The following is a 21,652-nucleotide window of genomic DNA, read 5'->3' on the forward strand; positions in this document are numbered from 1 at the left end:
CTTACCTATTCCGGGAGCCACATAAATGAAATACAGGCAAGAGGAGGAGAAGGAAAAGAAGAAGAGGAAGACGAAGATCGAGCGGTTGGAGACTCTCAGTGCCTTCGTGAAAAGAGACATCCTCCTATTCCGGGGCAGAGAGGCAGGCCACCCCCCTCCCTCCCCCCGGCTGCAAGTGGCGGCTGCGCTTCCCAGGCTTGAAGGTGCAAACCCCACCCCCACAAAAATAAAAAAATAAATAAAAAACAGGCTGCCCACGGACTGGATGCCAAGCCAAACCAGCTGCTAAGACAGACCACGAAGCCAAGAGCGAGGCCTCAGGAGAGCAGGAAGCCCCATCAGCGGGGACGGACTCCCAGGCATGGTCAGCGGGGCGAGGTTATCCCACATAGGATGGGCCAACCTGGGGACGGAGAGGAGGTCCGGCATTCGAAGGTCCGGCGCGGCGGCGGCGGGGGGGGGCATAGAACGCCGCGGAAGGCGGGAAGGGGGGCAGCGCGCGCCACCCCAAGGGGAGGCGTCAAGGGAAAGGGCGAGCGCCCACAGCCGTGAAGGGGCGGTGCTTCATGGCGCAGGTGAGAGACGCCGAGAGAAGTGGGGAGGGGGTGTCGTTGGGTCCCTTTAGGCCGCCCCCACCTCCCTGTAGTCAGAACTTGGCGCTCCCCCTGTGGGGCGGGAAGGAGGGCTGTTTCAGTAACACCTCCCGAGGGGAAGCTGCTGCCGTTTGGGTCCTCTCAGCCCACCGGAAGCCCCCGCTGCTGGTTCCTTGGCCGACGCTGCCCGCCTCACCATCCTGCCGCAGGCTGGGAGAGGTTGCCGTACGGGCATCCCTAGCCGCTTTCTCTCCGCTCGGCTTGTTGCTCTTGCCCTTTTCCCGAGGCCCGCCCGCCTCCTCCTCCCACGAGCAGGTCTCTCTCGGACTGCGGCGGTGGAGGGAAAGTGCGGGGCGGGGGCGCGCGGGGGGGGGAGCTCCACGGCGTGACGAAGGGGAACTGCAGAACTCCGTGTCGCGCGGGGGGCGGCGGGGGTGATGGGGAGGAGCGCGCGCCGCTCACGCGGGTTGGAAGCGAGGAAGGAAGCGCGCGCCGGCCCGCTACCCGGGCTAATGCGGAACCGGGGACGAAGGGAGAGCTCTGCTTGGATCAGCCCTTAGTCCAGCATCCCGTTCTCACATTGGCGAACCAGATGCCTGTGGGGAGCCTGGAAGCAGGTCCCGGCACAAGATTTTGCAGAGGCACTAAAAGCAACTTTAAAAAAAAGGAATGGGGAAAAGAAAACCTTAGAAGGTGAGGACTAAGCATAGGCCTACTCAGTATGCATGAGTATGCAAAGCTCACTGACTGGCGAGGATGCAATGGAAAACCAGAAGGTTTTCACATATACCACTGGCAAGCCAGATTTCCCCCATCTTATATTTTTGCCGCTGATTTTTCCAGCCTAAGTGCCGAACCTTGTATTTGTCCATATTGAAATTCATTTGGTTACTTTTGACTCACTTCTCCAGTCTGCTAATGTCACCTTGAATCCTATTTCTGTCTTCAAAAGGTATTAGCTACCCCTTCCAGTTTGCTGTCACCTGCAAATTTGATGAACATCCCTTCAATTATTTCATTTATAAAGAAGCTGAACAACAGTGGGTGCAGGACAGAACCCTGTGGCACCCCACTTGTCATACTTTTTTTTTACTTTTCCCATAAGAAGTGACCCTGTGCTATCAGGGTTTTGATTTCAGGGAGATTCAACAGATTCAAACCCCTTTTCATATCTTAGTGGTAAATACACAAAGGCCTGACAAGCACTTTGTGTGCCCAAGGATGTTGGAGATAGGACTTGCATGAGTGCCTTTGCTCTCATTTCTATTGTAACACCATATGTGTGCAGGTGAATGCCTAAGCATAACTATAATCAACAACAAAAAATGTGTATGGAGCCCCCACAGATAGAAAAGTTTCCCCACTGAAGACAGGCCCCTAACTAGGGTTGCCAGACTAAATAGAGGACAGGACTTCTGTGCCTTTAATTGCCCTGCTCTCTTTTGAGTCTGGAAACCTTAAAGAGAAACCAGCAGACCCTTTGTTTAATTTCCAAGCAAAGGGTCTGCTGGTTTCTCTTTATGGTTTCCAGACTCAAAAGAGAGTAGGGCAATTAAAGGCACTGAAGCCCTGTCCTCTATGGAGTCTGGCAACCCTACCCCTAATACTAGACAAGAATTAACTCGCTCATTCCCACTGCTTTCCTGTCATGTGTTTAATTAACCCCATTTTGAATACTTGAAGAGGGGTAAGCAGTTTTTAAGATGTCAATCTGATCAATCTACCTTTTCTAATTAGGAGAGGGAAGAACAGACTGAAACATCACAGAAACTGGGCAGCTAGGTTTGGAAGCATTGCTAATATTTTATACTACCACTAGATGTCACCATTTTAACATACTGTAGTGTACTCCAAAGTTTTATAAATAACAATATGTTTTGTTTTACCTTTGAAAACTTGCAGTGATCTGCATTTATCAAAGCAATATTATTGTCAGCACGTACAAATGAAGATCAGATCCATATAGTTTGATAATCATTTTTGTAATATGCAGCCCTCCTTAATCTTGTGCTGCTAATAAGAAATGCAACCGTAAGAAATGATGCGACAGGACAGGAGGGAGATAGAAACTGACACAGACAGTTCTGCAATCCTAGGTCCTCTGGTTACTCTGCACTAAGAGGAGATAATAGACATTCTGGAATTTTGAGCAGGGGGATCTGTTTTTCATTGAAGGAATCAGAGGTTTTATCTATTGGGATCTGTGTATGGCAGCACTCACTTTTGTAAGGCCCTGTAAGTTCATTCAAAAGCATAGCTGTCAACTTTTCCCTTTTCTCGCGAGGAAGCCTATTCAGCCTAAGGGAACTTCCCTTTTAAAAAGGGAGAACTTGACAGCTATGTTCAAAAGGGATGGTAATGCGCAGTGCCATTTTTCCTCCACCACCCCCTTTTTTTAAAGAGGTGCCAGGACTCACCATAAACACCTCCCTTGTTCTCTGATAATGGCAATGGCATTGAAGTCAGCAGTACCTGAACTACTGCGGTCAAGCTCTCTCAGTCCAGGAACAGTTGCAGCTGTCATACCAGGCACAGCTGGTAAAGGACATTTCTAGCCACTGAGGCCACATCAGCCCTATATACAACCTATTCCTTGAAAACCTGGAAAGAGAACCATCAGACAAGATGCACTCATTTATTCTAAACACGGCTCTAAAGTTTCTCATCTGCAACATCCTTCGTACTTCCCAACGCCACGTGAGCTTTGCAATTGGATATCATCAGCTAGTCCCTAGCGGAGTGCTAAAAAAAGAAAGCAAATTCCTGAAGGCTTTTATTTCCACTGAGAGCAGACATCTCTGGGTGCTCATGACAGTATCCCATAATTGCCTACACGTGAGATTTCACTGACATGCAAGTGAGATGCAGGGTATAAATAACTTTTTTTCTACTAAGAACACTTATTAATTATCCATGAGGAGAAATGTAGGTTGAGGTGAGCATGTGCCTTGACTTCATAGGCTGTGACGTTCACTCAGCAACCACAGTCCGACACGAGTGACAGGTGGCTCCACGTGCCTGCCTGAAATGTTCCTCCAGTACACGTTGTAGATAAAAGTAATGCAAGAACCGGAAGGCAACCTTTAAATTCGCGAGTGGGAGGAGAGAAAATACAACCTTCCTTAACATGAAAGAGGCAAGGCCTTTCCTGGTAGCCAATTCATTCAGCTTTTATCCACATCTATTCAGAAGCAGTGTTTCTATTAATAGCATTTTGTGCTCCTCGGAGCACTAGAAGGCTGGGGTCTGCTTCACCCTGCATTAAATATCTGGCAGGTATTTTACCACACACATAGCACAGTGTGTATAATGAAATAGATGCACATGGATTTGTCACCTGTGATCAATCTTCACCTACGATTCCTGCAGTTTCCTACATAGAAGTGTCTTCACTGAAGGAAATTAATCTTAGGTGAAGTGGCCACAATAGAACACTGAAGAAACAATAAGATAATCTTGTCAGATTTAAGAATCACTCTTTCCATCTCTACATGGCGCTGAATTATGACACTTTCACTGTGATTTCTCACCCTTCCTTGTTGCATGAATAGTGGAATTTATATAAATTATGGGCTGTTTGTTTCAATTGGCTACAAAGCTAAGTTGATATGAAGTCAGGGGTTTCTGGAGTCAGGGAATGGGTAGGGCTGAGCCAGCCCAGGATCCATTGTTTCCTAAATAAATCCCACTACCACCACATGATGGCATTAGGCAAGAATAACCTACTTCACAGGGCTGTTGTGATGAGAAAATGGGGAGAAGCACTTTGAGCTCCTTGGAGGAAAGGTTGGATATATATGTAATAATAATAATCTTAAATAAATATTGTTAATATTTTGCCAAAGTACTTAATACGCTTAAATTCAGCCATTCCGTGCCAGAATCTCCCTCTGAAAATCCTTTGTTTAAAAAATTGGCAACTTTCAGGTCAGTTTTGGTGTGTACTGGGATGCTGAAATCGTCTCACCATGCTTTCTTGATATTAGCATTTACATTGTCAGATTTGTGTCTTACACTTTTGACTTGTATCTTTGTATTCTGTTTAATGCAGGCTGGCAGGTGATAGCATGTATTCCATCTGAAAGTGAATAATCAGTGTTGTAGCAGATATTACTAGATCCTGTAGCAGAGTTTTCTGGGTACATATGAGGACAGAGTTAGCATGTAGGCTTGTTGCTAGGTTTAGTCCCTGCGTTCGTTAGTCTGCTATGTGACTGAGTGGTTGTTGCTTGTAAGTATTATAAATTAGGAATATGTATATAACCATGAGCTGTCCTAAATAAATAAATAATCTGTAGTGACGAATACAGATCAGATCCAGCTATTGAGCTGGTAACCCGTGCCTCAGCAATTCCCCTTCAGACTGTGAAGGTTCACATGTTCCCCCACGAAAAACAGCATTGCTGCCTGATCTGCTGCTTATGGCTGTGTACACAACACAAAGCACATTTGAAGCACATCCTTCACCTCAAAGCAGGGGTGCCAACTAGAACAAAACATTGGGGGGCCCAGGTAACCCTTACCATCCATAACGGATCACATGATGCAATGCATGCCCACCATTTCAATGGCAATGTCCATCAACTTTTGGGGGGGAAACCCCCTCAGATATTTTATTGGTAGAGCAGAGCTCCCTTGGCTCCTGGGAGTTGGCTCCTATGCCTCAAAGAATTTTGGGCAATGTAGTTTGTTGCTGGGAATTGTAACTATGTGACAGGTGAACTAGAGTGCCCAGAATTCTTAAAGGGGGTGGGGAAGTGTCTTGAATCTACTTTAAAGGTGTAGTAGTGTGTACACAGCCTATGAGGATCCCAGAACTTATATTCAAGATACACACAAAGTATCTGATGAAGGGCCACCTGTAGATCAGAAAGCTTTGGGTTTGGGTTTGAGGGGGGGGTTGTGTGTTTTGTTTTTTGTTTGCTTATTTCTGCATAAGGTTTTCTCTTTCGGCCCTTCTGGACACTGGTGCCTGATCAAGTTAGGAGGTATATGCTCACAAAGGACACTTCTGTGGGCATATTCCTAGGTGGATGAATAACCGGCCAATGGAGATAGGTGCTGGGTTTATAGTTGTTGTTACACATGTAGCTCTGTTAGAGAATATGTGCTAGCACTGAGCTAATTCAGGCGGAAGAGCTGGATTTAGTCTCCCCTACTCCACACCAGATTGTTTATTGGTATGAATACCAAATAGGGCTATGTGTGTATGTATCCATTTTTCAATTGATGCATACATTTGTACCAGGATGTGTCTCTTTGCAACATTCCTTTTGAGTGTTTTTCCTTTCGTTGGGCCAAAAAAATGTGGAAAATACAACATACAATTGTGATATAAATCAACACAACTCCACTGAAGAACCTCTCTTTAATTTAGCAAGACTGCAAAATCATTACATGACAGATCAAATTACAGCAATCACAAGAAACATGACTACTGGAATTTAGGAAATAGCTAGTTTCCATGCCCTTAGCACAATTTCTAGCACTTATAGCCCCTAACTGTCACAGTTAATTCCCAAGTTTTGAACAACTAAATATTCATGCCATATTTTTTCTGGCTTTCATGGTCAGTGTCTCCTGGTTCTTATATATATATAACCTTTTTGCAAACCTCTCTCAGTTGACCATCTGGATAAGATTAATAACAAGTTCAAAATCAAGTCACATGAATCCTCACTTTCACACACAGTGCATCTCTCCAGAAAAAGGAAGACAAGCATAATAAACATCTTGTTGAAAATGAGTAGTGTCATGCTCCAACTAAATTCATTTTGCATGCTCTCCCCTGTTCATTGCCAAAGACAAACAAGAAGTCAAGCACCCTTGAGAACACAAGGCAGTTTTAAGCATGATGATCTATCAGACTTCTCTTATCTGAAAGGCTTTCAGGAGTACTTGTTGGGACCTGATCAAAAGTGTACAAAAATAAATGGGGCATTTCTCATTGCCGTTTATCAGATTTGGAGAATGTATATTTTGAAGCTTTCTTAGTGAAAAATTAGTGAGCTTTAAGTGAGCTGGGGAAAATATAACAGAGTAGGGAAATTTTTTGAGAATAATAATTACTATTAAGAACTTGTTCCGGAATCTATTTCTCAGATGTGCACTACATAGACTGGGAATCCTGTGGCCCTCCATATATTGTGGGTCCTCTCATCACCCCTGGGCATTGGGCATGCTGACTGGGGCTGAAGGTAGTTGGGAGTCAAACAACATGTGGATCCCGCAACCCCTCTAGCTATAATACTATTTTTTAATTTAGCCAGACTTTTTCATCCACAGCTGTTTCCACATGTCATTTGCAAAGAACAAACAAGCCAGAGTGTCCTTCCCCTGACTTCCGAAGTTACAGCACAGCTAGAAGTTGGAGAAGAGTTGTTTCTGGTAAGCTTTACAGTATATTGTTAATGTTACATGCTGCCCAAGTCTCCAAATGGTGAGAGATTCCAGGGGTTTCAAGAGCTTAGCCAGGGTTTGGTTTCCTTTGAATGAGGGAAAGTGGAGACTGTGGTGTCTTTAGAATATATGGTTTATTTAGAATTATAAGCAACCTAAACCTAAGGTGAAAGGACTCACAGCATTAACACCCCAAATGGTATTGCTTCCCCATTAGTCACGGCTTTGGATTCCAGCATAAATCAAGCATGGTTCTGTCTCTCTAGCTTCTGCCTGCTTCTAGCGCAGCTCACCCAAAACACCAGCTATTTTTCTTTATCTACAGCTAGGTGAGGAGGGGTGTAAGGCCCACTTGTTTGCAAAGAGAGTACCTTCACTTAGTTGTATCTCTTGCATCCCAACCCATTCTTTTTGGATGCTGATCATGGTGCTTAGGCCAAGAGCCATTGCCTAGACCAGGGTAGTCCAGCACACATGCAGCCCTTGATACCTTTTTTTGTGGCCCTCAACAACATTTGATGCTTCCCCTGCCCTCGTCCTGCCTTCCAAAAACTGAGTAAAAGTGAGGCTCTGGGCTTTGGGAAACAGGCTTGAGGGCTGTGACAGGGTCCTAGTCCTCTTGCCTCCATCCAAAAGCCTACTTAGCACTTTCCCAGCTTTGGGAAGGCAGCAGAAGGACCTGGGGGGGGGGGTTTGCCAAATTTTGCTGAGGGCCACCAAAAAAAGGCACTGAGAGCCGCATGTGCCCCTTTGGCCACACACTGGACCACCCTGTGGTGCATCTTATTGTGCATGCTATTAACATGACATGTGCTGCTCACATCACAACAGTTTGCAACCTCCTGCTGCTTAATGCAATGTTGTATATACAAAATTGCTTAGGGGGCTCAATGCTTTGTAACTGGCTCCATTGTTATGCTAAGGATATTTGTTTTGTATTATCCATGATCCTACCCTCTCATCTCAGACCAACAGAAATCTTATTAAATATTGCTATGAGTGCGGGATATTTAATCATTTTTTAAAAATAATCGTTCCGTGCATCTCCTAATTACAATTATTCTGTATTTTTGTTCAAGTCCTTTATGAAGATAACTGAAACCAGATTGTTCCTACAATTTCCTAAAAAAGGAAAGATGTTCCATTTTGCAACCCAAGCTACATTTTATTAGGCATGACTAACATATGTCGTTATTATTCAGGGTTACAATTGTCTCATAATACACAGCTTCAACAAGAAGAACAAAAATTGGCACACTTTTTTTGGTTGTTCTGCCAAACATAGATTTAAAGGGAGAATGATGTGATCACAAATAAATAGCCTAATTAATATCCCATATATTACTGGCCTGCTGAAATGGAATAGGTCAGGGGTTCCATAACTATGTATGTTAGTCCATGAGCTTTATTTGGGTGGTTCTTGACATGTCTGTGGATTTGTGATTGAAAATGAAAGCTGGAAAATCCATCACAGCAAATATGTATTATGTTTAATTGTATTTGTATTGCTTATAGCTTATATTTTCGTAGAATCATAGAGTTGGAAGAGACCACAAGGGCCATCCAGTCCAACCCCCTGCCAATCAGGAAACACCATCAAAGCATTCCTGACAGATGGCTGTCAAGCCTCCGCTTAAAGACCTCCAAAGAGGTCTTTTTACAATTTGAATTCAATGGAATTACAACTGTTATAACACTCGGGGGGGGGGAATCATTTCTATGGTTTATCAAGACACTCAGCAATTTTCGGGGGGGGGGGGGAGTGGGAGTTTGGGAACCACTGAAATAGAAGTGAAAAGCAATTAGGGGGTTGTGAGGGTGGGGAAACTACACAGGTAATGTGCATTGGGTGGAGACATCCCTGCCCCCTCTCTGGTGTGTACAACAGTGTGCAAACCTGAGATACACTGGGGAAAATGGTCTTGCTGCATTTTAAGCTGCTAATACATAGCCTCCGTTCAGAACCAGCTCATTATTTCTGACCTTATCTCAGCATGCAGACATCCATTTTAAAAGTCCATCTGTTTCAGAGAGCTGTCTCCGAGTTTCTAATATTGGCACATGCAAGCTGATGGTGCTGTATGCCATGTTGCCCTTCAGAATTAGAGCTCCCACTGCCATCCATAGCTATTTTGAAATCCACCCCCACTCCTTCCCAAAATAACTACAGAAGTCAGTTCTAGATCTTGGTCAAACATCTAGATCTGGGTCAGAGTGTGAGCTGCAAACCCCAAAGTCTCCACTTCAAACCTTCCCTCAGCCATGAACTAAGTAGTCTTAGGCTCATATCCTAAACAGGGAGTAGTTCTGAGACCATTCATAGGATTGCATTGATCTCTCTTAGCCTCAGTTTTGAAATCAGGAGAACATAATAATAATAATATACCCGCTGTGCTGCTCCTTCAGAAGCAATAGATAAATGCAATTATTAAGAAAGCATCCGTGACTACTCATGCACCACTCTCCAAATTGCATTAATGTTCCACTTTCCAAATTGCATAAATTAGGGAAAGCAACTTGCTGTATATCCCGTAGGCTCTTGTTAGAATCCAGAGAATCCCAGCCTTCATTAAAAAAAAAAAAAACTTACATTCTTTATGTTGCAGAGCTGCAGTTGAGGGCCAACTGGAACCTCATCAGGGTAACCTTTCTGGGAGACTATGAGAATAAAGCTAGTGAAGGGCCTTGACAAGCTTTTGACATATAGCAGTGGATGGGGAAGGGTGGCCCAGCAAAAGAGCTCCAGGATCTGATGCAAGGGGAAAATTTATTTCACTTTGCCAAAATGCCTAAGGCTGCAATCCTAGACCCACTTAGTAGAGAATAAGCCCCCTTGAAATTGAGTTATAAATTACTTCTGAGTAGACATAAATAGGTATGTACTGCGAGGCTCCTATGGGCCTGCGTAATTTAATAATGACTTATTCATAAGGGATGAGGAACAACTATAAATCTGCTGCTATGGTTATTTAGAGGCATTTGCAGCATGGCACAGCCCTTACCAAAGTGGAGCCCAAATGGCCCAGACAAGAAAAGACTTCTTTCTCATGCTCCAGGTATTCATGTTACAAAACAATTCTGAAAAACACAGATTCTGATTTTTTAAAAAATTGTAAAATCTGTTAACATTAGGCAAAATGATACTTTTCTCTAAATTCAGGTTTTCATGGAAGGTCCTCTTGTCTGTTGTTTAAAGGAAATGTTGGCATAACAACAATTTATCAATGTAGTGATGACATACACAGATCATGTATGGTTTTACTAGCTAAAACTACCTGTAGTTGCTCAGGAATTATAAGAAAAGGGGGGGGAAAATTGGCGCTATTTTGAAATCAGTGTAACATTTCAATGTGATTTTTAAATGTTCAGTCTGCCATCTTGATTCAAAATTGTGTCCAATTGTAACCAAAAACAGACAAAAAACTTGCTCCTTGATTATCAGGAACCATAATGCACATATTATTTGCATTCCTCTCTTTGACTTTTTTATTTTTATAAGCTGCCACAAGAGCCAATAAAATAAAAGTAAAAATAAACACTAAATATATTTGTATGAGTCTTTTTAAAAAGCTGTGTGTACAAAAGAGGGTAATGAAAGATCTGCAAATGTAAAGTTATATCCTTTTCCATACTCAGCAATGGGGAAGCCCTACTTCTGTACTAGGAATGCTGTCCTGTACACACACTTGCTTAGGAAGCTGAACAAGTAGGATTACTTCTGGGTAAACAAGGACAGGACCTGTTGTAGGAAACCAGCTACCTAGAGCCGCAATCCAAAGGAAAACTAGTCATGTCATCCTTAAGCCATGACCAGTGGTAAAGGTAAAGGTAAAGGGACCCCTGACCATTAGGTCCAGTCGTGACCGACTCTGGGGTTGCGCGCTCATCTCGCATGATTGGCCGAGGGAGCCGGCATATAGCTTCCAGGTCATGTGGCCAGCATGACAAAGCCGCTTCTGGCAAACCAGAGCAGCACATGGAAACGCCGTTTACCTTCCCACTGTAGCGGTTCCTATTTATCTACTTGCATTTTGACGTGCTTTCGAACTGCTAGGTTGGCAGGAGCTGGGACCGAGCAACGGGAGCTCACCCCGTCGCAGGGATTCGAACCGCCGACCTTCTGATCAGCAAGCCCTAGGCTCAGTGGTTTAACCACAGCGCCAGTGGTACAGTTAGGTAACTTCAGACTCTAGACTGAATTGGTATTACAATGGGGCAGGGATTCTCTTTACAAAGTGATGTGTATTGCTTGCATTTGAGCAATCTCTTGGTCATTCTGTTGCGTGGGGCCACAGACTTCTGCTGCAAAGTTCTAGCCTGATGGATTTGTAATGGTTTCATGTTATGCCTATAAGAACAGAACTTTAAAATACATAATTTCAATACAGTATATTTGTGCCTGTCCAGCAGCTGCTCAGATCTCTTGTCAATGGCATACAACCATTGTGGTAGACAGCAGCAGTTAATGCAGTGTCCCTGATTAAACTGTTTTTAAAATGTTGCTGGGCTGCGCCAGGAATGTCTGAGGATCCATCGGATGCCGGGCTTCACAACTGTAACTTTGCTGCCTGATACTTGTGTGAGAATCAAAGTTCTGTTCTCTCTCAGGACTGGGGAAACAATTATATGTCATTTGGAGTTCATTATTTGAACTGTGTGTGACGGGGCAGCAGGGAATAAGTGCTATTTTCACATCAAACAATGTTTTGGGAAGTTTTGGGCAGTACTTCTCATTTGAATTCGTGAAAGTGAAAAGGCACACATCAGCCTCTCTACAGCATTCAGATGTGCAAGTCTCCTGCAGAGTTGTGTACTTGGAAAAATGTAACCTGCAAAAAGGTAGCACACCAATGGTAAACCTGTTGTTTTAGAAGTCAATTTTGTTCAGAATCAGATTCATCTAAAATTGGCTGCTTATGGGGTTGCATCCCATAATTGGTGCCATTTAAGCACATGATTAAATCTTCTATTGAAATCAGTGGGACTTGTAGCTCAATCCTGTGCATATTTACTAAGAAGTAAACCCCACTGCGTTCAAGGCAGTTACTCCCAGGAAAGTGTACATAGGACTTCAGATATATGCTGCAATCCCACATGCAAGATCTCCCATGTTCTCTTACCGTAGCAATAATTTTGGATATAGTGGTACTCCTCATGATTTGTGTAGAGATATACTGCTACAGGCCATCCCAATTTCTACCCTGGAGGTTGCAAGGATAACAGGGGGGGGGGTTATGTCACCACAGGAAAAAAGGTGTCCTTTGAAACTAAGGTTTCTGAACAATGGTTTTCAGGAAGGAGAAAAGAGGGGCCTGAACTCCATGCATTAGCTGGGTGGGTGAGGCTACACACAGAGACCTGGGAGCAGGGCTGGCTGCTGTTTTGGACCCAAGCTTGCTGGTGCTGAGAGAAGCAATGAGAGACACTCGATATTGTCTTTAATGTTCTTCACTCTCTCCATCAAGCTGCAAATATGTGTAAAATAAACCATATTTCATAAAGACACCAGCTTCCACTGTGCCTCATTCCAAAGGAACACAAACCTTGGTTCACTCCCAAAAGGTTACGGATCCCTGACAGTTACATCCAGTTGCAGACGACGGGTTGCAGTGCTCATCTCGCTTTACAGGCCGAGGGAGCTGGCGTTTGTCCGCAGTTTTCCAGGTCATGTGGCCAGCATGACTAAGCCGCTTCTGGCACAACGAACACTGGAACCAGAGCAGCGCACAGAAATGTCGTTTACCTTCCCGCCAGAGCAGTACCTATTTATCTACTTGCACTTTGACGTGCTTTCTAACTGCTAGGTTGGCAGGAGCAGGGACCGAGCAACGGGAGCTCACCCCGTCGCGGGGATTTGAACCGCCAACCTTCTGATCGGCAAGCCCAAGAGGCTCAGTGGTTTAGACCACAGCACCACCCGTCCCTGATTCACTGCCAAGACCCCTGGAATCTCACTACTGCTCAGCAGAGATTGAGTTAGCCAGTAACAACACATTTCCAGAGTTTGCCTGATAAACTTGGATTTATTTTTCTTTTCTTTTTTGCTTTATAATATAAAATTTATATCAACTTTGACAAAACAGGCAATTGCAGCAGCTAATTAAAAACACAAGCAAATGGAATCTGCAGAGTTATTTGAAAACAGGGAGAAATCTGCAGCATTACAGAACGAGTTTTGTATTAAATCAAGCTGATTTACCCATTAGAAAACAAGAGTTTAACTTTATAATTTTATAATGTAACAAACCATCTAGTAAGGTAAATGACCCCTGGATGCTTAAGTCCATCTATGGGGTGCTGCGCTCATCTCGTTTCAGGCCAAGGGAGCTGGCATTTGTCCACAGATAGCTTTCCGAGTCATGTGGCCAGCATGACTAAACCACTTCTGGCACAATGGAAATGCTGTTTACCTTCCTGCCACAGCAGTACCTATTTATCTACTTGCACTGATGTGCTTTCAAACTGCTAGGTTGGCAGGAGCTGGGACAGAGCAACAGGAGCTCACCCCGTCACATGGATTTGAACTGCTGACCCTCCGATCAGCAAGCCCAAGAGGCTGAGTGGTTTAGACCACAGCGCCACCCATGTCCATAGCTGCCAAGTTATCCCTTTTTTACAGGGATTTTCCCTTATGCTGAATAGGCTTCCTCACGAGAAAAGGGAAAACTTGGCAGCTATGACCCATGTCCCTTAAAAACCATCTAGTATGCAAATGCAAGCAGATTAGTAAATATCTTGTTCCAGAGTTTTGCAGTGGCTACTGCATATATGGTAGTGATTGTTTTAAGAACAAAGACACATAATTAAGTCACAGAGCTCAGTACAAAAAAGCATTTTCATGGTTGTGACTTGGAAGTCTTCTGCTGAAATCCTATTTGATCTGCAAATTAATTTAAACACTTTGGTTAAAAGCTCCCTTCCTTTCTAATATCACATTTCTGAGGCCTCAAATATCTTCCTGTTTTAAAATTCCTCTTCTCCTTCCATCTGAAGTAAAGCATAATACCACAATTGGCTGTATATACGTTACATCAGGAATGTTAAAGCCCGTGGGAATACCTAATATTATTAAGGTTAAATTACACAAAATGCAGATCCATGAGTGGGTCGTTCCCAAATATCATTAGAGCAGTAACACCGGTGGAAGGTTTAACCCTTCTCCTCACAATAGATTTTCCCCCATCTAAAGTGCTCTCTCTGGTTCTGTTAGCTCCACAGCAAGAAAAAAAAGTGTTTTGGCACATGGCTAATAATACTTTAAAGTTCCTTCCACTCAACTACACAACTGAGTTGCTGTCCTGTGGTTGCTTAAATGGACAAAGAATATATTGGCCCATAGTTTTTCTATTAGATTATAAACATGGAAAAACAGGGCTGCTTGATCAGTAGTTTTGGGCCGCTAGACATACATGTGACCCCTTTATAGTACTTTTTCCTTTGTTGTGTTATGTTGTAAAATCTATGGGTGCTCAAGATCCAAAAAGTGCTGCCATAGGAGCCAGCTCCTAGGGGCTAGGTTCCCTTCGCGCCTCCCCATAAAATATTTGAGGGAGCCAGGCCCTCCCAAAGTTAATGGGCATTGCCATTCAAATGGTGGGTGGGTACTGTGTCATGTGAGTGATTATGTGGGACAGGGCTTACCTGTCCCTCACCCCCAATATTTTATTCAAGTTGGCACCACTGGGTAGTGGTACCCAAATGGAAAACACTTGCTAATGGATGGAGGTTGCTGATTTTCCATGTCCCTTCCAATCACGCGCCGTGTCATTCTATTGCATAGAGCCCTTCAACTCCCACGAAGAGATTTGGGGAGGGCACACAGGAATCTTCAGCAGGCAGGGAAGCCACCCCACCCCCCAATAATTATTCTGTTCTGTTAATGGGAACAAAAATTGGGATCCAAACCATAGTCTTCATTTTAGTGCAGTACTGGAGAGAGAAGGAGCCTCAAAGCACGTATTACTATATGTATAGGTATTTACTGATATTATTTTTCCATATTCATCTGGTGCAGCACAGCTCTAGGCCACATTCACACTATGCATTTGAAGCACTGTGATGCCAATTTAAACTATCATGTGTTTCCCCCAAAGAATTCTGAGAGTTGTAGTTTGTTAAAGGTGCTGAGAGTTGTTGGGAGATGTCCCATTACCTCCCAGAGCTACAATTCCCACAAATCAAATTCACTTCTTTAACAAAGTATATTAAACGAATTTTTAAATTGTGGACAATATCAAATTGCTTGGGTGATTCTGAATGGCTACCAAATAGAATCTTAGAACCAAAGAGGCCTTGTGAGGAGAAAATCCAAACCTAGAGCACCTTCAGTTTTTCCTTCAAGGCTTCTGACAAGGAAGAGCCCATCACCCCTGCAAGTAACTGATTCCATGGTCAAACTGCTCCTACTGTTAAGGACAGTTTTCAGCTGAACATTAAAATAAACTTAAGTCCTGCCTTCCAGGGCACCAGAGAACAAGTATCATGTATCAGTCCTTTGAATCTTTGATGTTCCCCTCAGTCTTCTCTTGTTCCTGCTAAAGATACCCAGTTTCTTCAACCTTTTCTGAGAGAACTTGTTTTCTACATCTCTAACCACCCATTCTTCCTCTCTGAACCGTTTCCGATTCATCCACAACCTTCTTGTGTCACAGCACTCAAAACTGAACAAAGTACTCCAGATGAGGTATAATTAGTGCAGAATATTAGCCTTGTTTGAAGCCACGTCACCTTATCAACTCATGTTCAGCAGCTAATAGTTTATAATCCTGAGATCCAATCCTGGGGTCCTTTTCACATGTCAAGTCAGGTATCCCCCATCCTATACATCTACGCTTGATTATATTGCTTTTTGCCTAGATGAAGAGTCTGAATGTGTCACTATTATATATAAATCTCTCATCCCACCCCCTTCTCCAGCTTTTGCAAAGCAAAACGGCTATGGGGGAGAGGGACAGATGGTTAAAAGAGTAACAGGCCTGTGGCAAGAGCCACCTTTCCCAAATCATGTCTTGCTATTAGAGGGGCAGGCACTATCTCTCTTCAGGTCAGGCACTGACAACTCAGTGACACGAATTACCTGCTTCAATTAAGTATGGTAACAGGAAATGTTTTTAAGAGCAGGGTGCCAGTTCCAGGGTGGGCAGAGTATAAGGTGATCCTCTTGTGTGTGGATAAGCTCCTTCCCTGGCTACAGCCCAGGGGCAGCTAACACGGTATCTTCCGCACCTTGTCCCAAGTGGCTCAGCTTCTGAGTTTTGTTGTGGGAGAAGTAGATGCCTCGCTGAGAGAAGTAATGATAGCCTTATAATTCTTCTCATGCTGTAAGTTCAGAAATACAGGAAACATCTGGCCCCTCACAAGTTTGATCTTGGAAGGCCAGGCTGGGGCACTTATGCATGAGTGGAACTGACTGTAAGTGCTCCAAGAGCAACACAGGAATGTACCAGAGAAAGGAAAATTTCCCACTCCCTCTCCTAGAAAGAAAACTGCATGAGAAAGGAGATGTGAACAGTAGCCTAAGCTGAAATTGGAAAAAGCTGTTCATAGCCTCGGAGGGGGGGTACCATATGCCCTGTAGAACTATTAACAGTTCAATGGACATTACCTTCTCTGAAAGGGCTCTCAGAAAATCCAACCTAGACCAAGCTTTTTGCTGAATATGCAGCATATAAAATATATTTACCAAGCATCTGAAGGATTAATGCTTTGGAGAAAAGCCTCACAAGTATGAAGTGGTTTGCTTCTGTGAAGCAAAGGACGTAAGTTCTGAAACTCAAAAAATCAGAAGCGAATTAAACAGTAGTACACAATTTGTTCTGAATGCACACAGGCATGGTTGTGGACATGATGAAAGTCAAAAACACTTTTAAACATATTTATGCTGCATTACTTCGTCCTCCCATGGGTAATAAGAAAAAAAAAATAACTGTATAAAAATAGGGTAGTGCTTAGAAAAGTTTTACATTCGTTAAGTCTGGTGCAATTAAATTATTACCTGGAGCATTTGATTAAACATACTCTAGAGGTTGACAAACCTAGTATCCATAGGTATGTTTTCTAGTGTTACTTCCAAACTATCAATCTCACTGCTTTTTTCTCCTGGGACAACAACCTTTACATATTTTTCAGAAGCATGCTTTGCGTTCGATTGAATTTTATTTTCCAAGGGTATGTTTTCTTGAAGCGAGTGTTCCATGGTGCCTAGCCTGTCCTGGCAGCACTTTGGGTAGTTCTTGAAGCATTCAAAGGTATCGTTGCACTTTTCACAGGGAAAATAAGAACATCCTTCTACCATCTGCATGGAGTTACTGCTGGATTCATGTCTTCCCTTAAATGATTTCGAGTGGACTTCCAGAACTGATCTGTAAGAGCAGCTCTGTACATGCTTGAGACAAAAACAAGTTTTGATGCATAATTGTTGGAGAACAGCAAAATCTTTGGCAATAGTGCTTCGGAAATTAGGCTTTAGCATAAGATACATAACTGGGTTATAGAGTGTTGAAGACTTAGCAAAAACAGCAGGTACAGCAAAGGCTAGTGGAGGAATCCTCTCTATTGACCCAAAGGCTGCCCACATGGCAATGATGGCATATGGGCTCCAGGCAGCAAAAAATCCAATGCATACAGCAATGCTCAGCTGCAAAGTTAAAAGAAGAAAAGAAAGTTTGTGCTATTCAAAACAACAACAGAACAGTAGGTGGGTTAGATCAATAGACTGCCTAATTCACTGTCCTGCCTCCAAGCAACAGCTGCCTAAGAGTAATGACATGGCTGTCAGCCAATTTCAGGGCCATTAACAGATTTTGTTTGGCTTTCAGTCTATTTAATTACAGTTTGCAGCTCTAACAATTATGGTGTCATCACTGGTATTATAATCTCATTGGCTTAATTGTTTTAAATAAGATGTGCTTTGTTTTTAATAATGTGAACCAGATGAATTCATTTGGTGGAGATTTGTCTAATACTTGGCCCTTTTCCACATGCATACTTGCCACCACAATAACCAAGTGGCAATAGCTACTAAACATGCATTTAGCTCCCTAGACTTTGCGATATGGTCCCTCCCAAGAGTTCATAAACTACACTGGGCAGCCAAGATTGCAAATAGGCTATGAATATATTCAGAGAGCATAGCATCCAATCACAGACAAGGAGATCCAGGTGCATCTTGCAAGCTAAATGGCAGACAAAATAGAGATTATTTCTATTCTTGTTTAATTTGTGAGTTTTTTGGTTGCTTCCTATACCCTGAAAGCGATTTAACAATAAAAGCACATTTAACAATAAAAACATGCTTAAAAATGATTTCACACTTCAATGATGGATCCGCAGCAGGAGAACTGAGATAGTCTCTGCAGTCGGCTGCATAGCTCAGGTCCCATATCTTCCCCTCTGCTAGTGCAATAGGAATCCAATCATACAAAACAAACACTATAGCTTTGCTACCAAAGCATAGCAATGGTTCCCCCCCCCATTTTCCAAGGTTAAAACCTGGGAGAGCCCATGAGCAATCAGCCTGCAAACAGCATTTCCATGCTCACAAAAGTGGTGTTCTTCCTTCATATTTGATCATACATTCACATACCCACAGCCACCCACACAGAGTTCAGAGAGTATGCAAACTCTTTATTTGAGGCAGCTTAAGTCTTTACTTAAATTGCCTTGTTGCTGCCTTCTGCCCAAAACGCTGACCGTTACAAAGCACTCAAGAATTATGCCATTCCATGCACTCTTACATTCAGTCCAAAAAATGGAAGAGGAAAGAAACACCAGTCACAAAGCCTCAAAAAGTGAGGTGATCCTTAAAAAGTGCTTCATCTTTTAGTTTTTATGGCAGGGGTCAACCCATGCTGTGTCCTCCAGAGGCTGTGGACACCAACTCCCATCATCCCTGAACATTGGCCATACAAGCTAGGTCCACTTTTACCATACCTGCTTCCACTTCTGGATGCATATACAAAGCTTCAAACAAATTTGTGAGGCTCAATAAAGATTAAAAAAAGCCAATAAAGACAATTTCACCTCCACTATAAATGTGCTTTAAAATATCAAGAGAATGTCAACAACAAAGCCAGCATATCCGCTCTGTTTATCTCCTGCTGATCTCCTCCATTTTTCAGAAGCATTTTTCAAATAGGGTATATAATCGTTTCTGAAATAGGAAGGTTCTTTTTTTATATTACCACTTAAGAATATTGGTTGTAACTATAAATAAAGTGAGGGTATATAATCATTTGCTTTGACAACCAATTGCCTATACATATTTCATAGTGCCAGCATCTTTTCTTTTTAGTGGAGCTAAAAGCTCTCACAGGTTAAAAGATTGATCAGCTGCAGTTAATCACAGGCTACCTCCCCACCATTATCTGCTATCACAATCCTCCTAGGGGTGAAGGGGAGGTCCTAAGAATGCACTCAGCGAGCCCCAATCTTTCTTCAAAGGAGGCTTGGCAAGTCATCCTCCCACCCACCCACCCGCCGTGTACAAGTAAGTCCAGGACACATTTAATCAGCCTGCATTCACTTTTTTAAAAGCATGATGCACACCTGACTCCAGTCACTCCTCCATTGAAGAATGCACTGGGGAAAAGGTACAATGAACCCCACACCCCTAGTGTGTCTCTATCACTCTGTTGTCACTCTTCCCCTTTATGGCCTGGCATGAGAGACAAGATCATCCTGAGTGAGCAGGCCATAAACATCACTTCTTACTTCCAGTTGGGCCAAAACTGCTGGAGCATGGAGACCACATTATTAATTAGAGTGAAGCGTATGCTACTACACTGGCCATAGAAACAAGGAGGCTCCCTCCATCCTAGTGGGTGGCACAAGGCAAACTTCAGCTTGGAGATCCAGATGTGAGCACTAATTCCCTTCCCCATGAACTTTAATGGAACGTTAACATTTTAAAGATTACTACAAGCCCAAGTACAGTAATAGAAAATGAAGGGTCTGGTTATAGCACCAACCCTAAATATAGCATCCGTGTAAAAGCTGGTAAGATAGTCCTGTTCACAAGCCAAAATTTCTGCAAGTGTAAAATGTGGACCAACAAGCAGTCTTTGGCACCATGAAAAGTATTAGGAACAAAAGTCAGAATAACTGGATTCTTTATTCTTAGACAGGAAACTCAGTGCCTAACACAATTCCTGTTCATGCTTCAGTGTAATTTCAGACTATCATAGCCTTCTTCTCTTGCTTCTTTTATCCACAGATTCCATTAAAGGCAAGAGGCTGTCAACATAAGTGCACAGCAGCCATGGAAACCAACTTGTTCAGCACCAGTGACCACATCAGGAAGACGAGATGGCAATTATGATGCTTTGCTTATGCATCCTGGGGATAGCGACAGGGTGCTTGGAGTGGGCACCCCGCCATCTGTATGCTCAACCCTATATTCCAGAACAACTTATCACTTCTATGGGGAAGTGACTTGTTGAGTCCAGGAGACAGTTAATGATAAGACATTTCCCTAAGTTAAACTAGTATTGCTGCAACAGATGTGTCCATTTGGTGAGATTATCATGGGCTCCTACTTGACAGGGCCTACAGCAAGACAAACACTCTCCTCCTGCCTCCACCTTTGCAAGAGTTTACACAAATTGCATCTATTTTTATATTTGTATTCTAAAGTATACTCATGTAGCCTTTAAAATGGGAGAGACTAAATGCTAAAGATTGCTTTAGGACTGAATTTAAATCAAAAGCTGTTTAGCAATCTGGTCATCAGTTTTACCACTCCGCTGATAAACTTGATATATCATGTTTCAAATCAGAACCAATGAAGGCGGTGAAGGTCCTGTGTAAGTGTCTGGAGGCAGAGGATCGATGGCGGCTAAGAGATTGAGGTTGAATCCTGACAAGACAGAAGTACTGTTTGTGGGGGCGGGCAGGTGTGGAGGACTCCCTGGTCCTGAATGGAGTAACTGTGCCCCTGAAGGACCAGGTGCGCAGCCTGGGAGTCATTTTGGACTCACATCTGTCCATGGAGGCACAGGTCAATTCTGTGTCCAGGGCAGCTGTTTACCAGCTCCATTTGGTACGTAGGCTGAGACCCTATCTGCCCGTGGGCTGTCTCACCAGAGTGGTGCATGCTCCAGTTATCTCTCGCTTGGATTACTGCAATGTGCTTTATGTGGGGCTACCTTTGAAGGTGACCCAGAAACTACAACTAATCTAGAATGCGGCAGCTAGACTGGTGCCTGGGAGCGGCCGCCGAGACCACATAACACCGGTCTTGAAAGATCTACATTGGCTCCCAGTACATTTCCGAGCACAATTCAAAGTGTTGATGCTGACCTTTAAAGCCCTAAACGGCCTGGGTCCAGTATACCTGAAGGAGCGTCTCCACCCCCATCATTCTGCTCAGACACTGAGGTCCAGCACCGAGGGCCTTCTGGCGGTTTCCTTGCTGCGAGAAGCCAAGTTACAGGGAACCAGGCAGAGGGCCTTCTCGGTAGTGACACCCAGCCTGTGGAACACCCTTCCACCAGTTGTCAAAGAGAAAAACATCTACCAGACTTTTAGAAGACATCTGAAGGCAGCCCTGTTTAGGGAAGCTTTTAATGTTTAGCAGACCATTGTATTTTAATATTTTGTTTGACGCCGCCCAGAGTGGGTGGGGAAACCCAGCCAGATGGGCGGGGTATAAATAATAATAA

The 21,652-nt window shown here is 43.5% G+C and overlaps 2 protein-coding genes and 1 long non-coding RNA gene across 9 annotated transcripts in view; 1 reads left to right on the forward strand and 2 right to left on the reverse strand.

Moving 5' to 3' along the window:
- Nucleotides 1-534, reverse strand: part of B4GALT6 (beta-1,4-galactosyltransferase 6) — a 16,147-nt gene extending 15,613 nt beyond the window's left edge. For 3 of the 4 annotated variants that reach the window (XR_015951464.1, XM_088675433.1, XM_035125282.3), the window contains exon 1: nt 6-280. Coding sequence is in view for 2 of the 4 variants with exons in the window: in XM_088675433.1 (XP_088531559.1) it covers nt 6-120 (115 nt within the window). In the remaining 2 variants the exon portion in view is untranslated. Of the gene's footprint in view, nt 1-5; nt 281-403 lie in introns of those variants that run through there. The other variant, XM_088675435.1, reaches the window with a different exon arrangement.
- Nucleotides 298-21,076, forward strand: LOC118090013 (uncharacterized). Of its 2 annotated transcripts, XR_015951466.1 has the most exons (4): nt 298-435; nt 6,879-6,980; nt 8,523-8,643; nt 20,206-21,076. It is a non-coding gene; the product is annotated as an uncharacterized LOC118090013 (long non-coding RNA). The 2 variants fall into 2 exon arrangements; XR_015951465.1 differs by lacking the exon at nt 20,206-21,076 and having other exon boundaries at nt 8,523-10,746.
- LOC118090011 (opsin-5) overlaps nt 12,996-21,652 on the reverse strand; it is a 25,051-nt gene continuing 16,394 nt past the window's right edge. For all 3 annotated transcript variants that reach the window (XM_060277860.2, XM_088675432.1, XM_060277861.2), the window contains one exon: nt 12,996-17,628. In XM_060277860.2, coding sequence (XP_060133843.1) covers nt 17,011-17,628 — 618 coding nt within the window. In that variant the 3' untranslated portion in view covers nt 12,996-17,010. The remainder of the gene's footprint in view (nt 17,629-21,652) is intronic.

The sequence above is a fragment of the Zootoca vivipara genome, chromosome 8 (assembly GCF_965207765.1).
Source record: "Zootoca vivipara chromosome 8, rZooViv2.hap1.1, whole genome shotgun sequence".
NCBI lineage: Eukaryota > Metazoa > Chordata > Lepidosauria > Squamata > Lacertidae > Zootoca > Zootoca vivipara.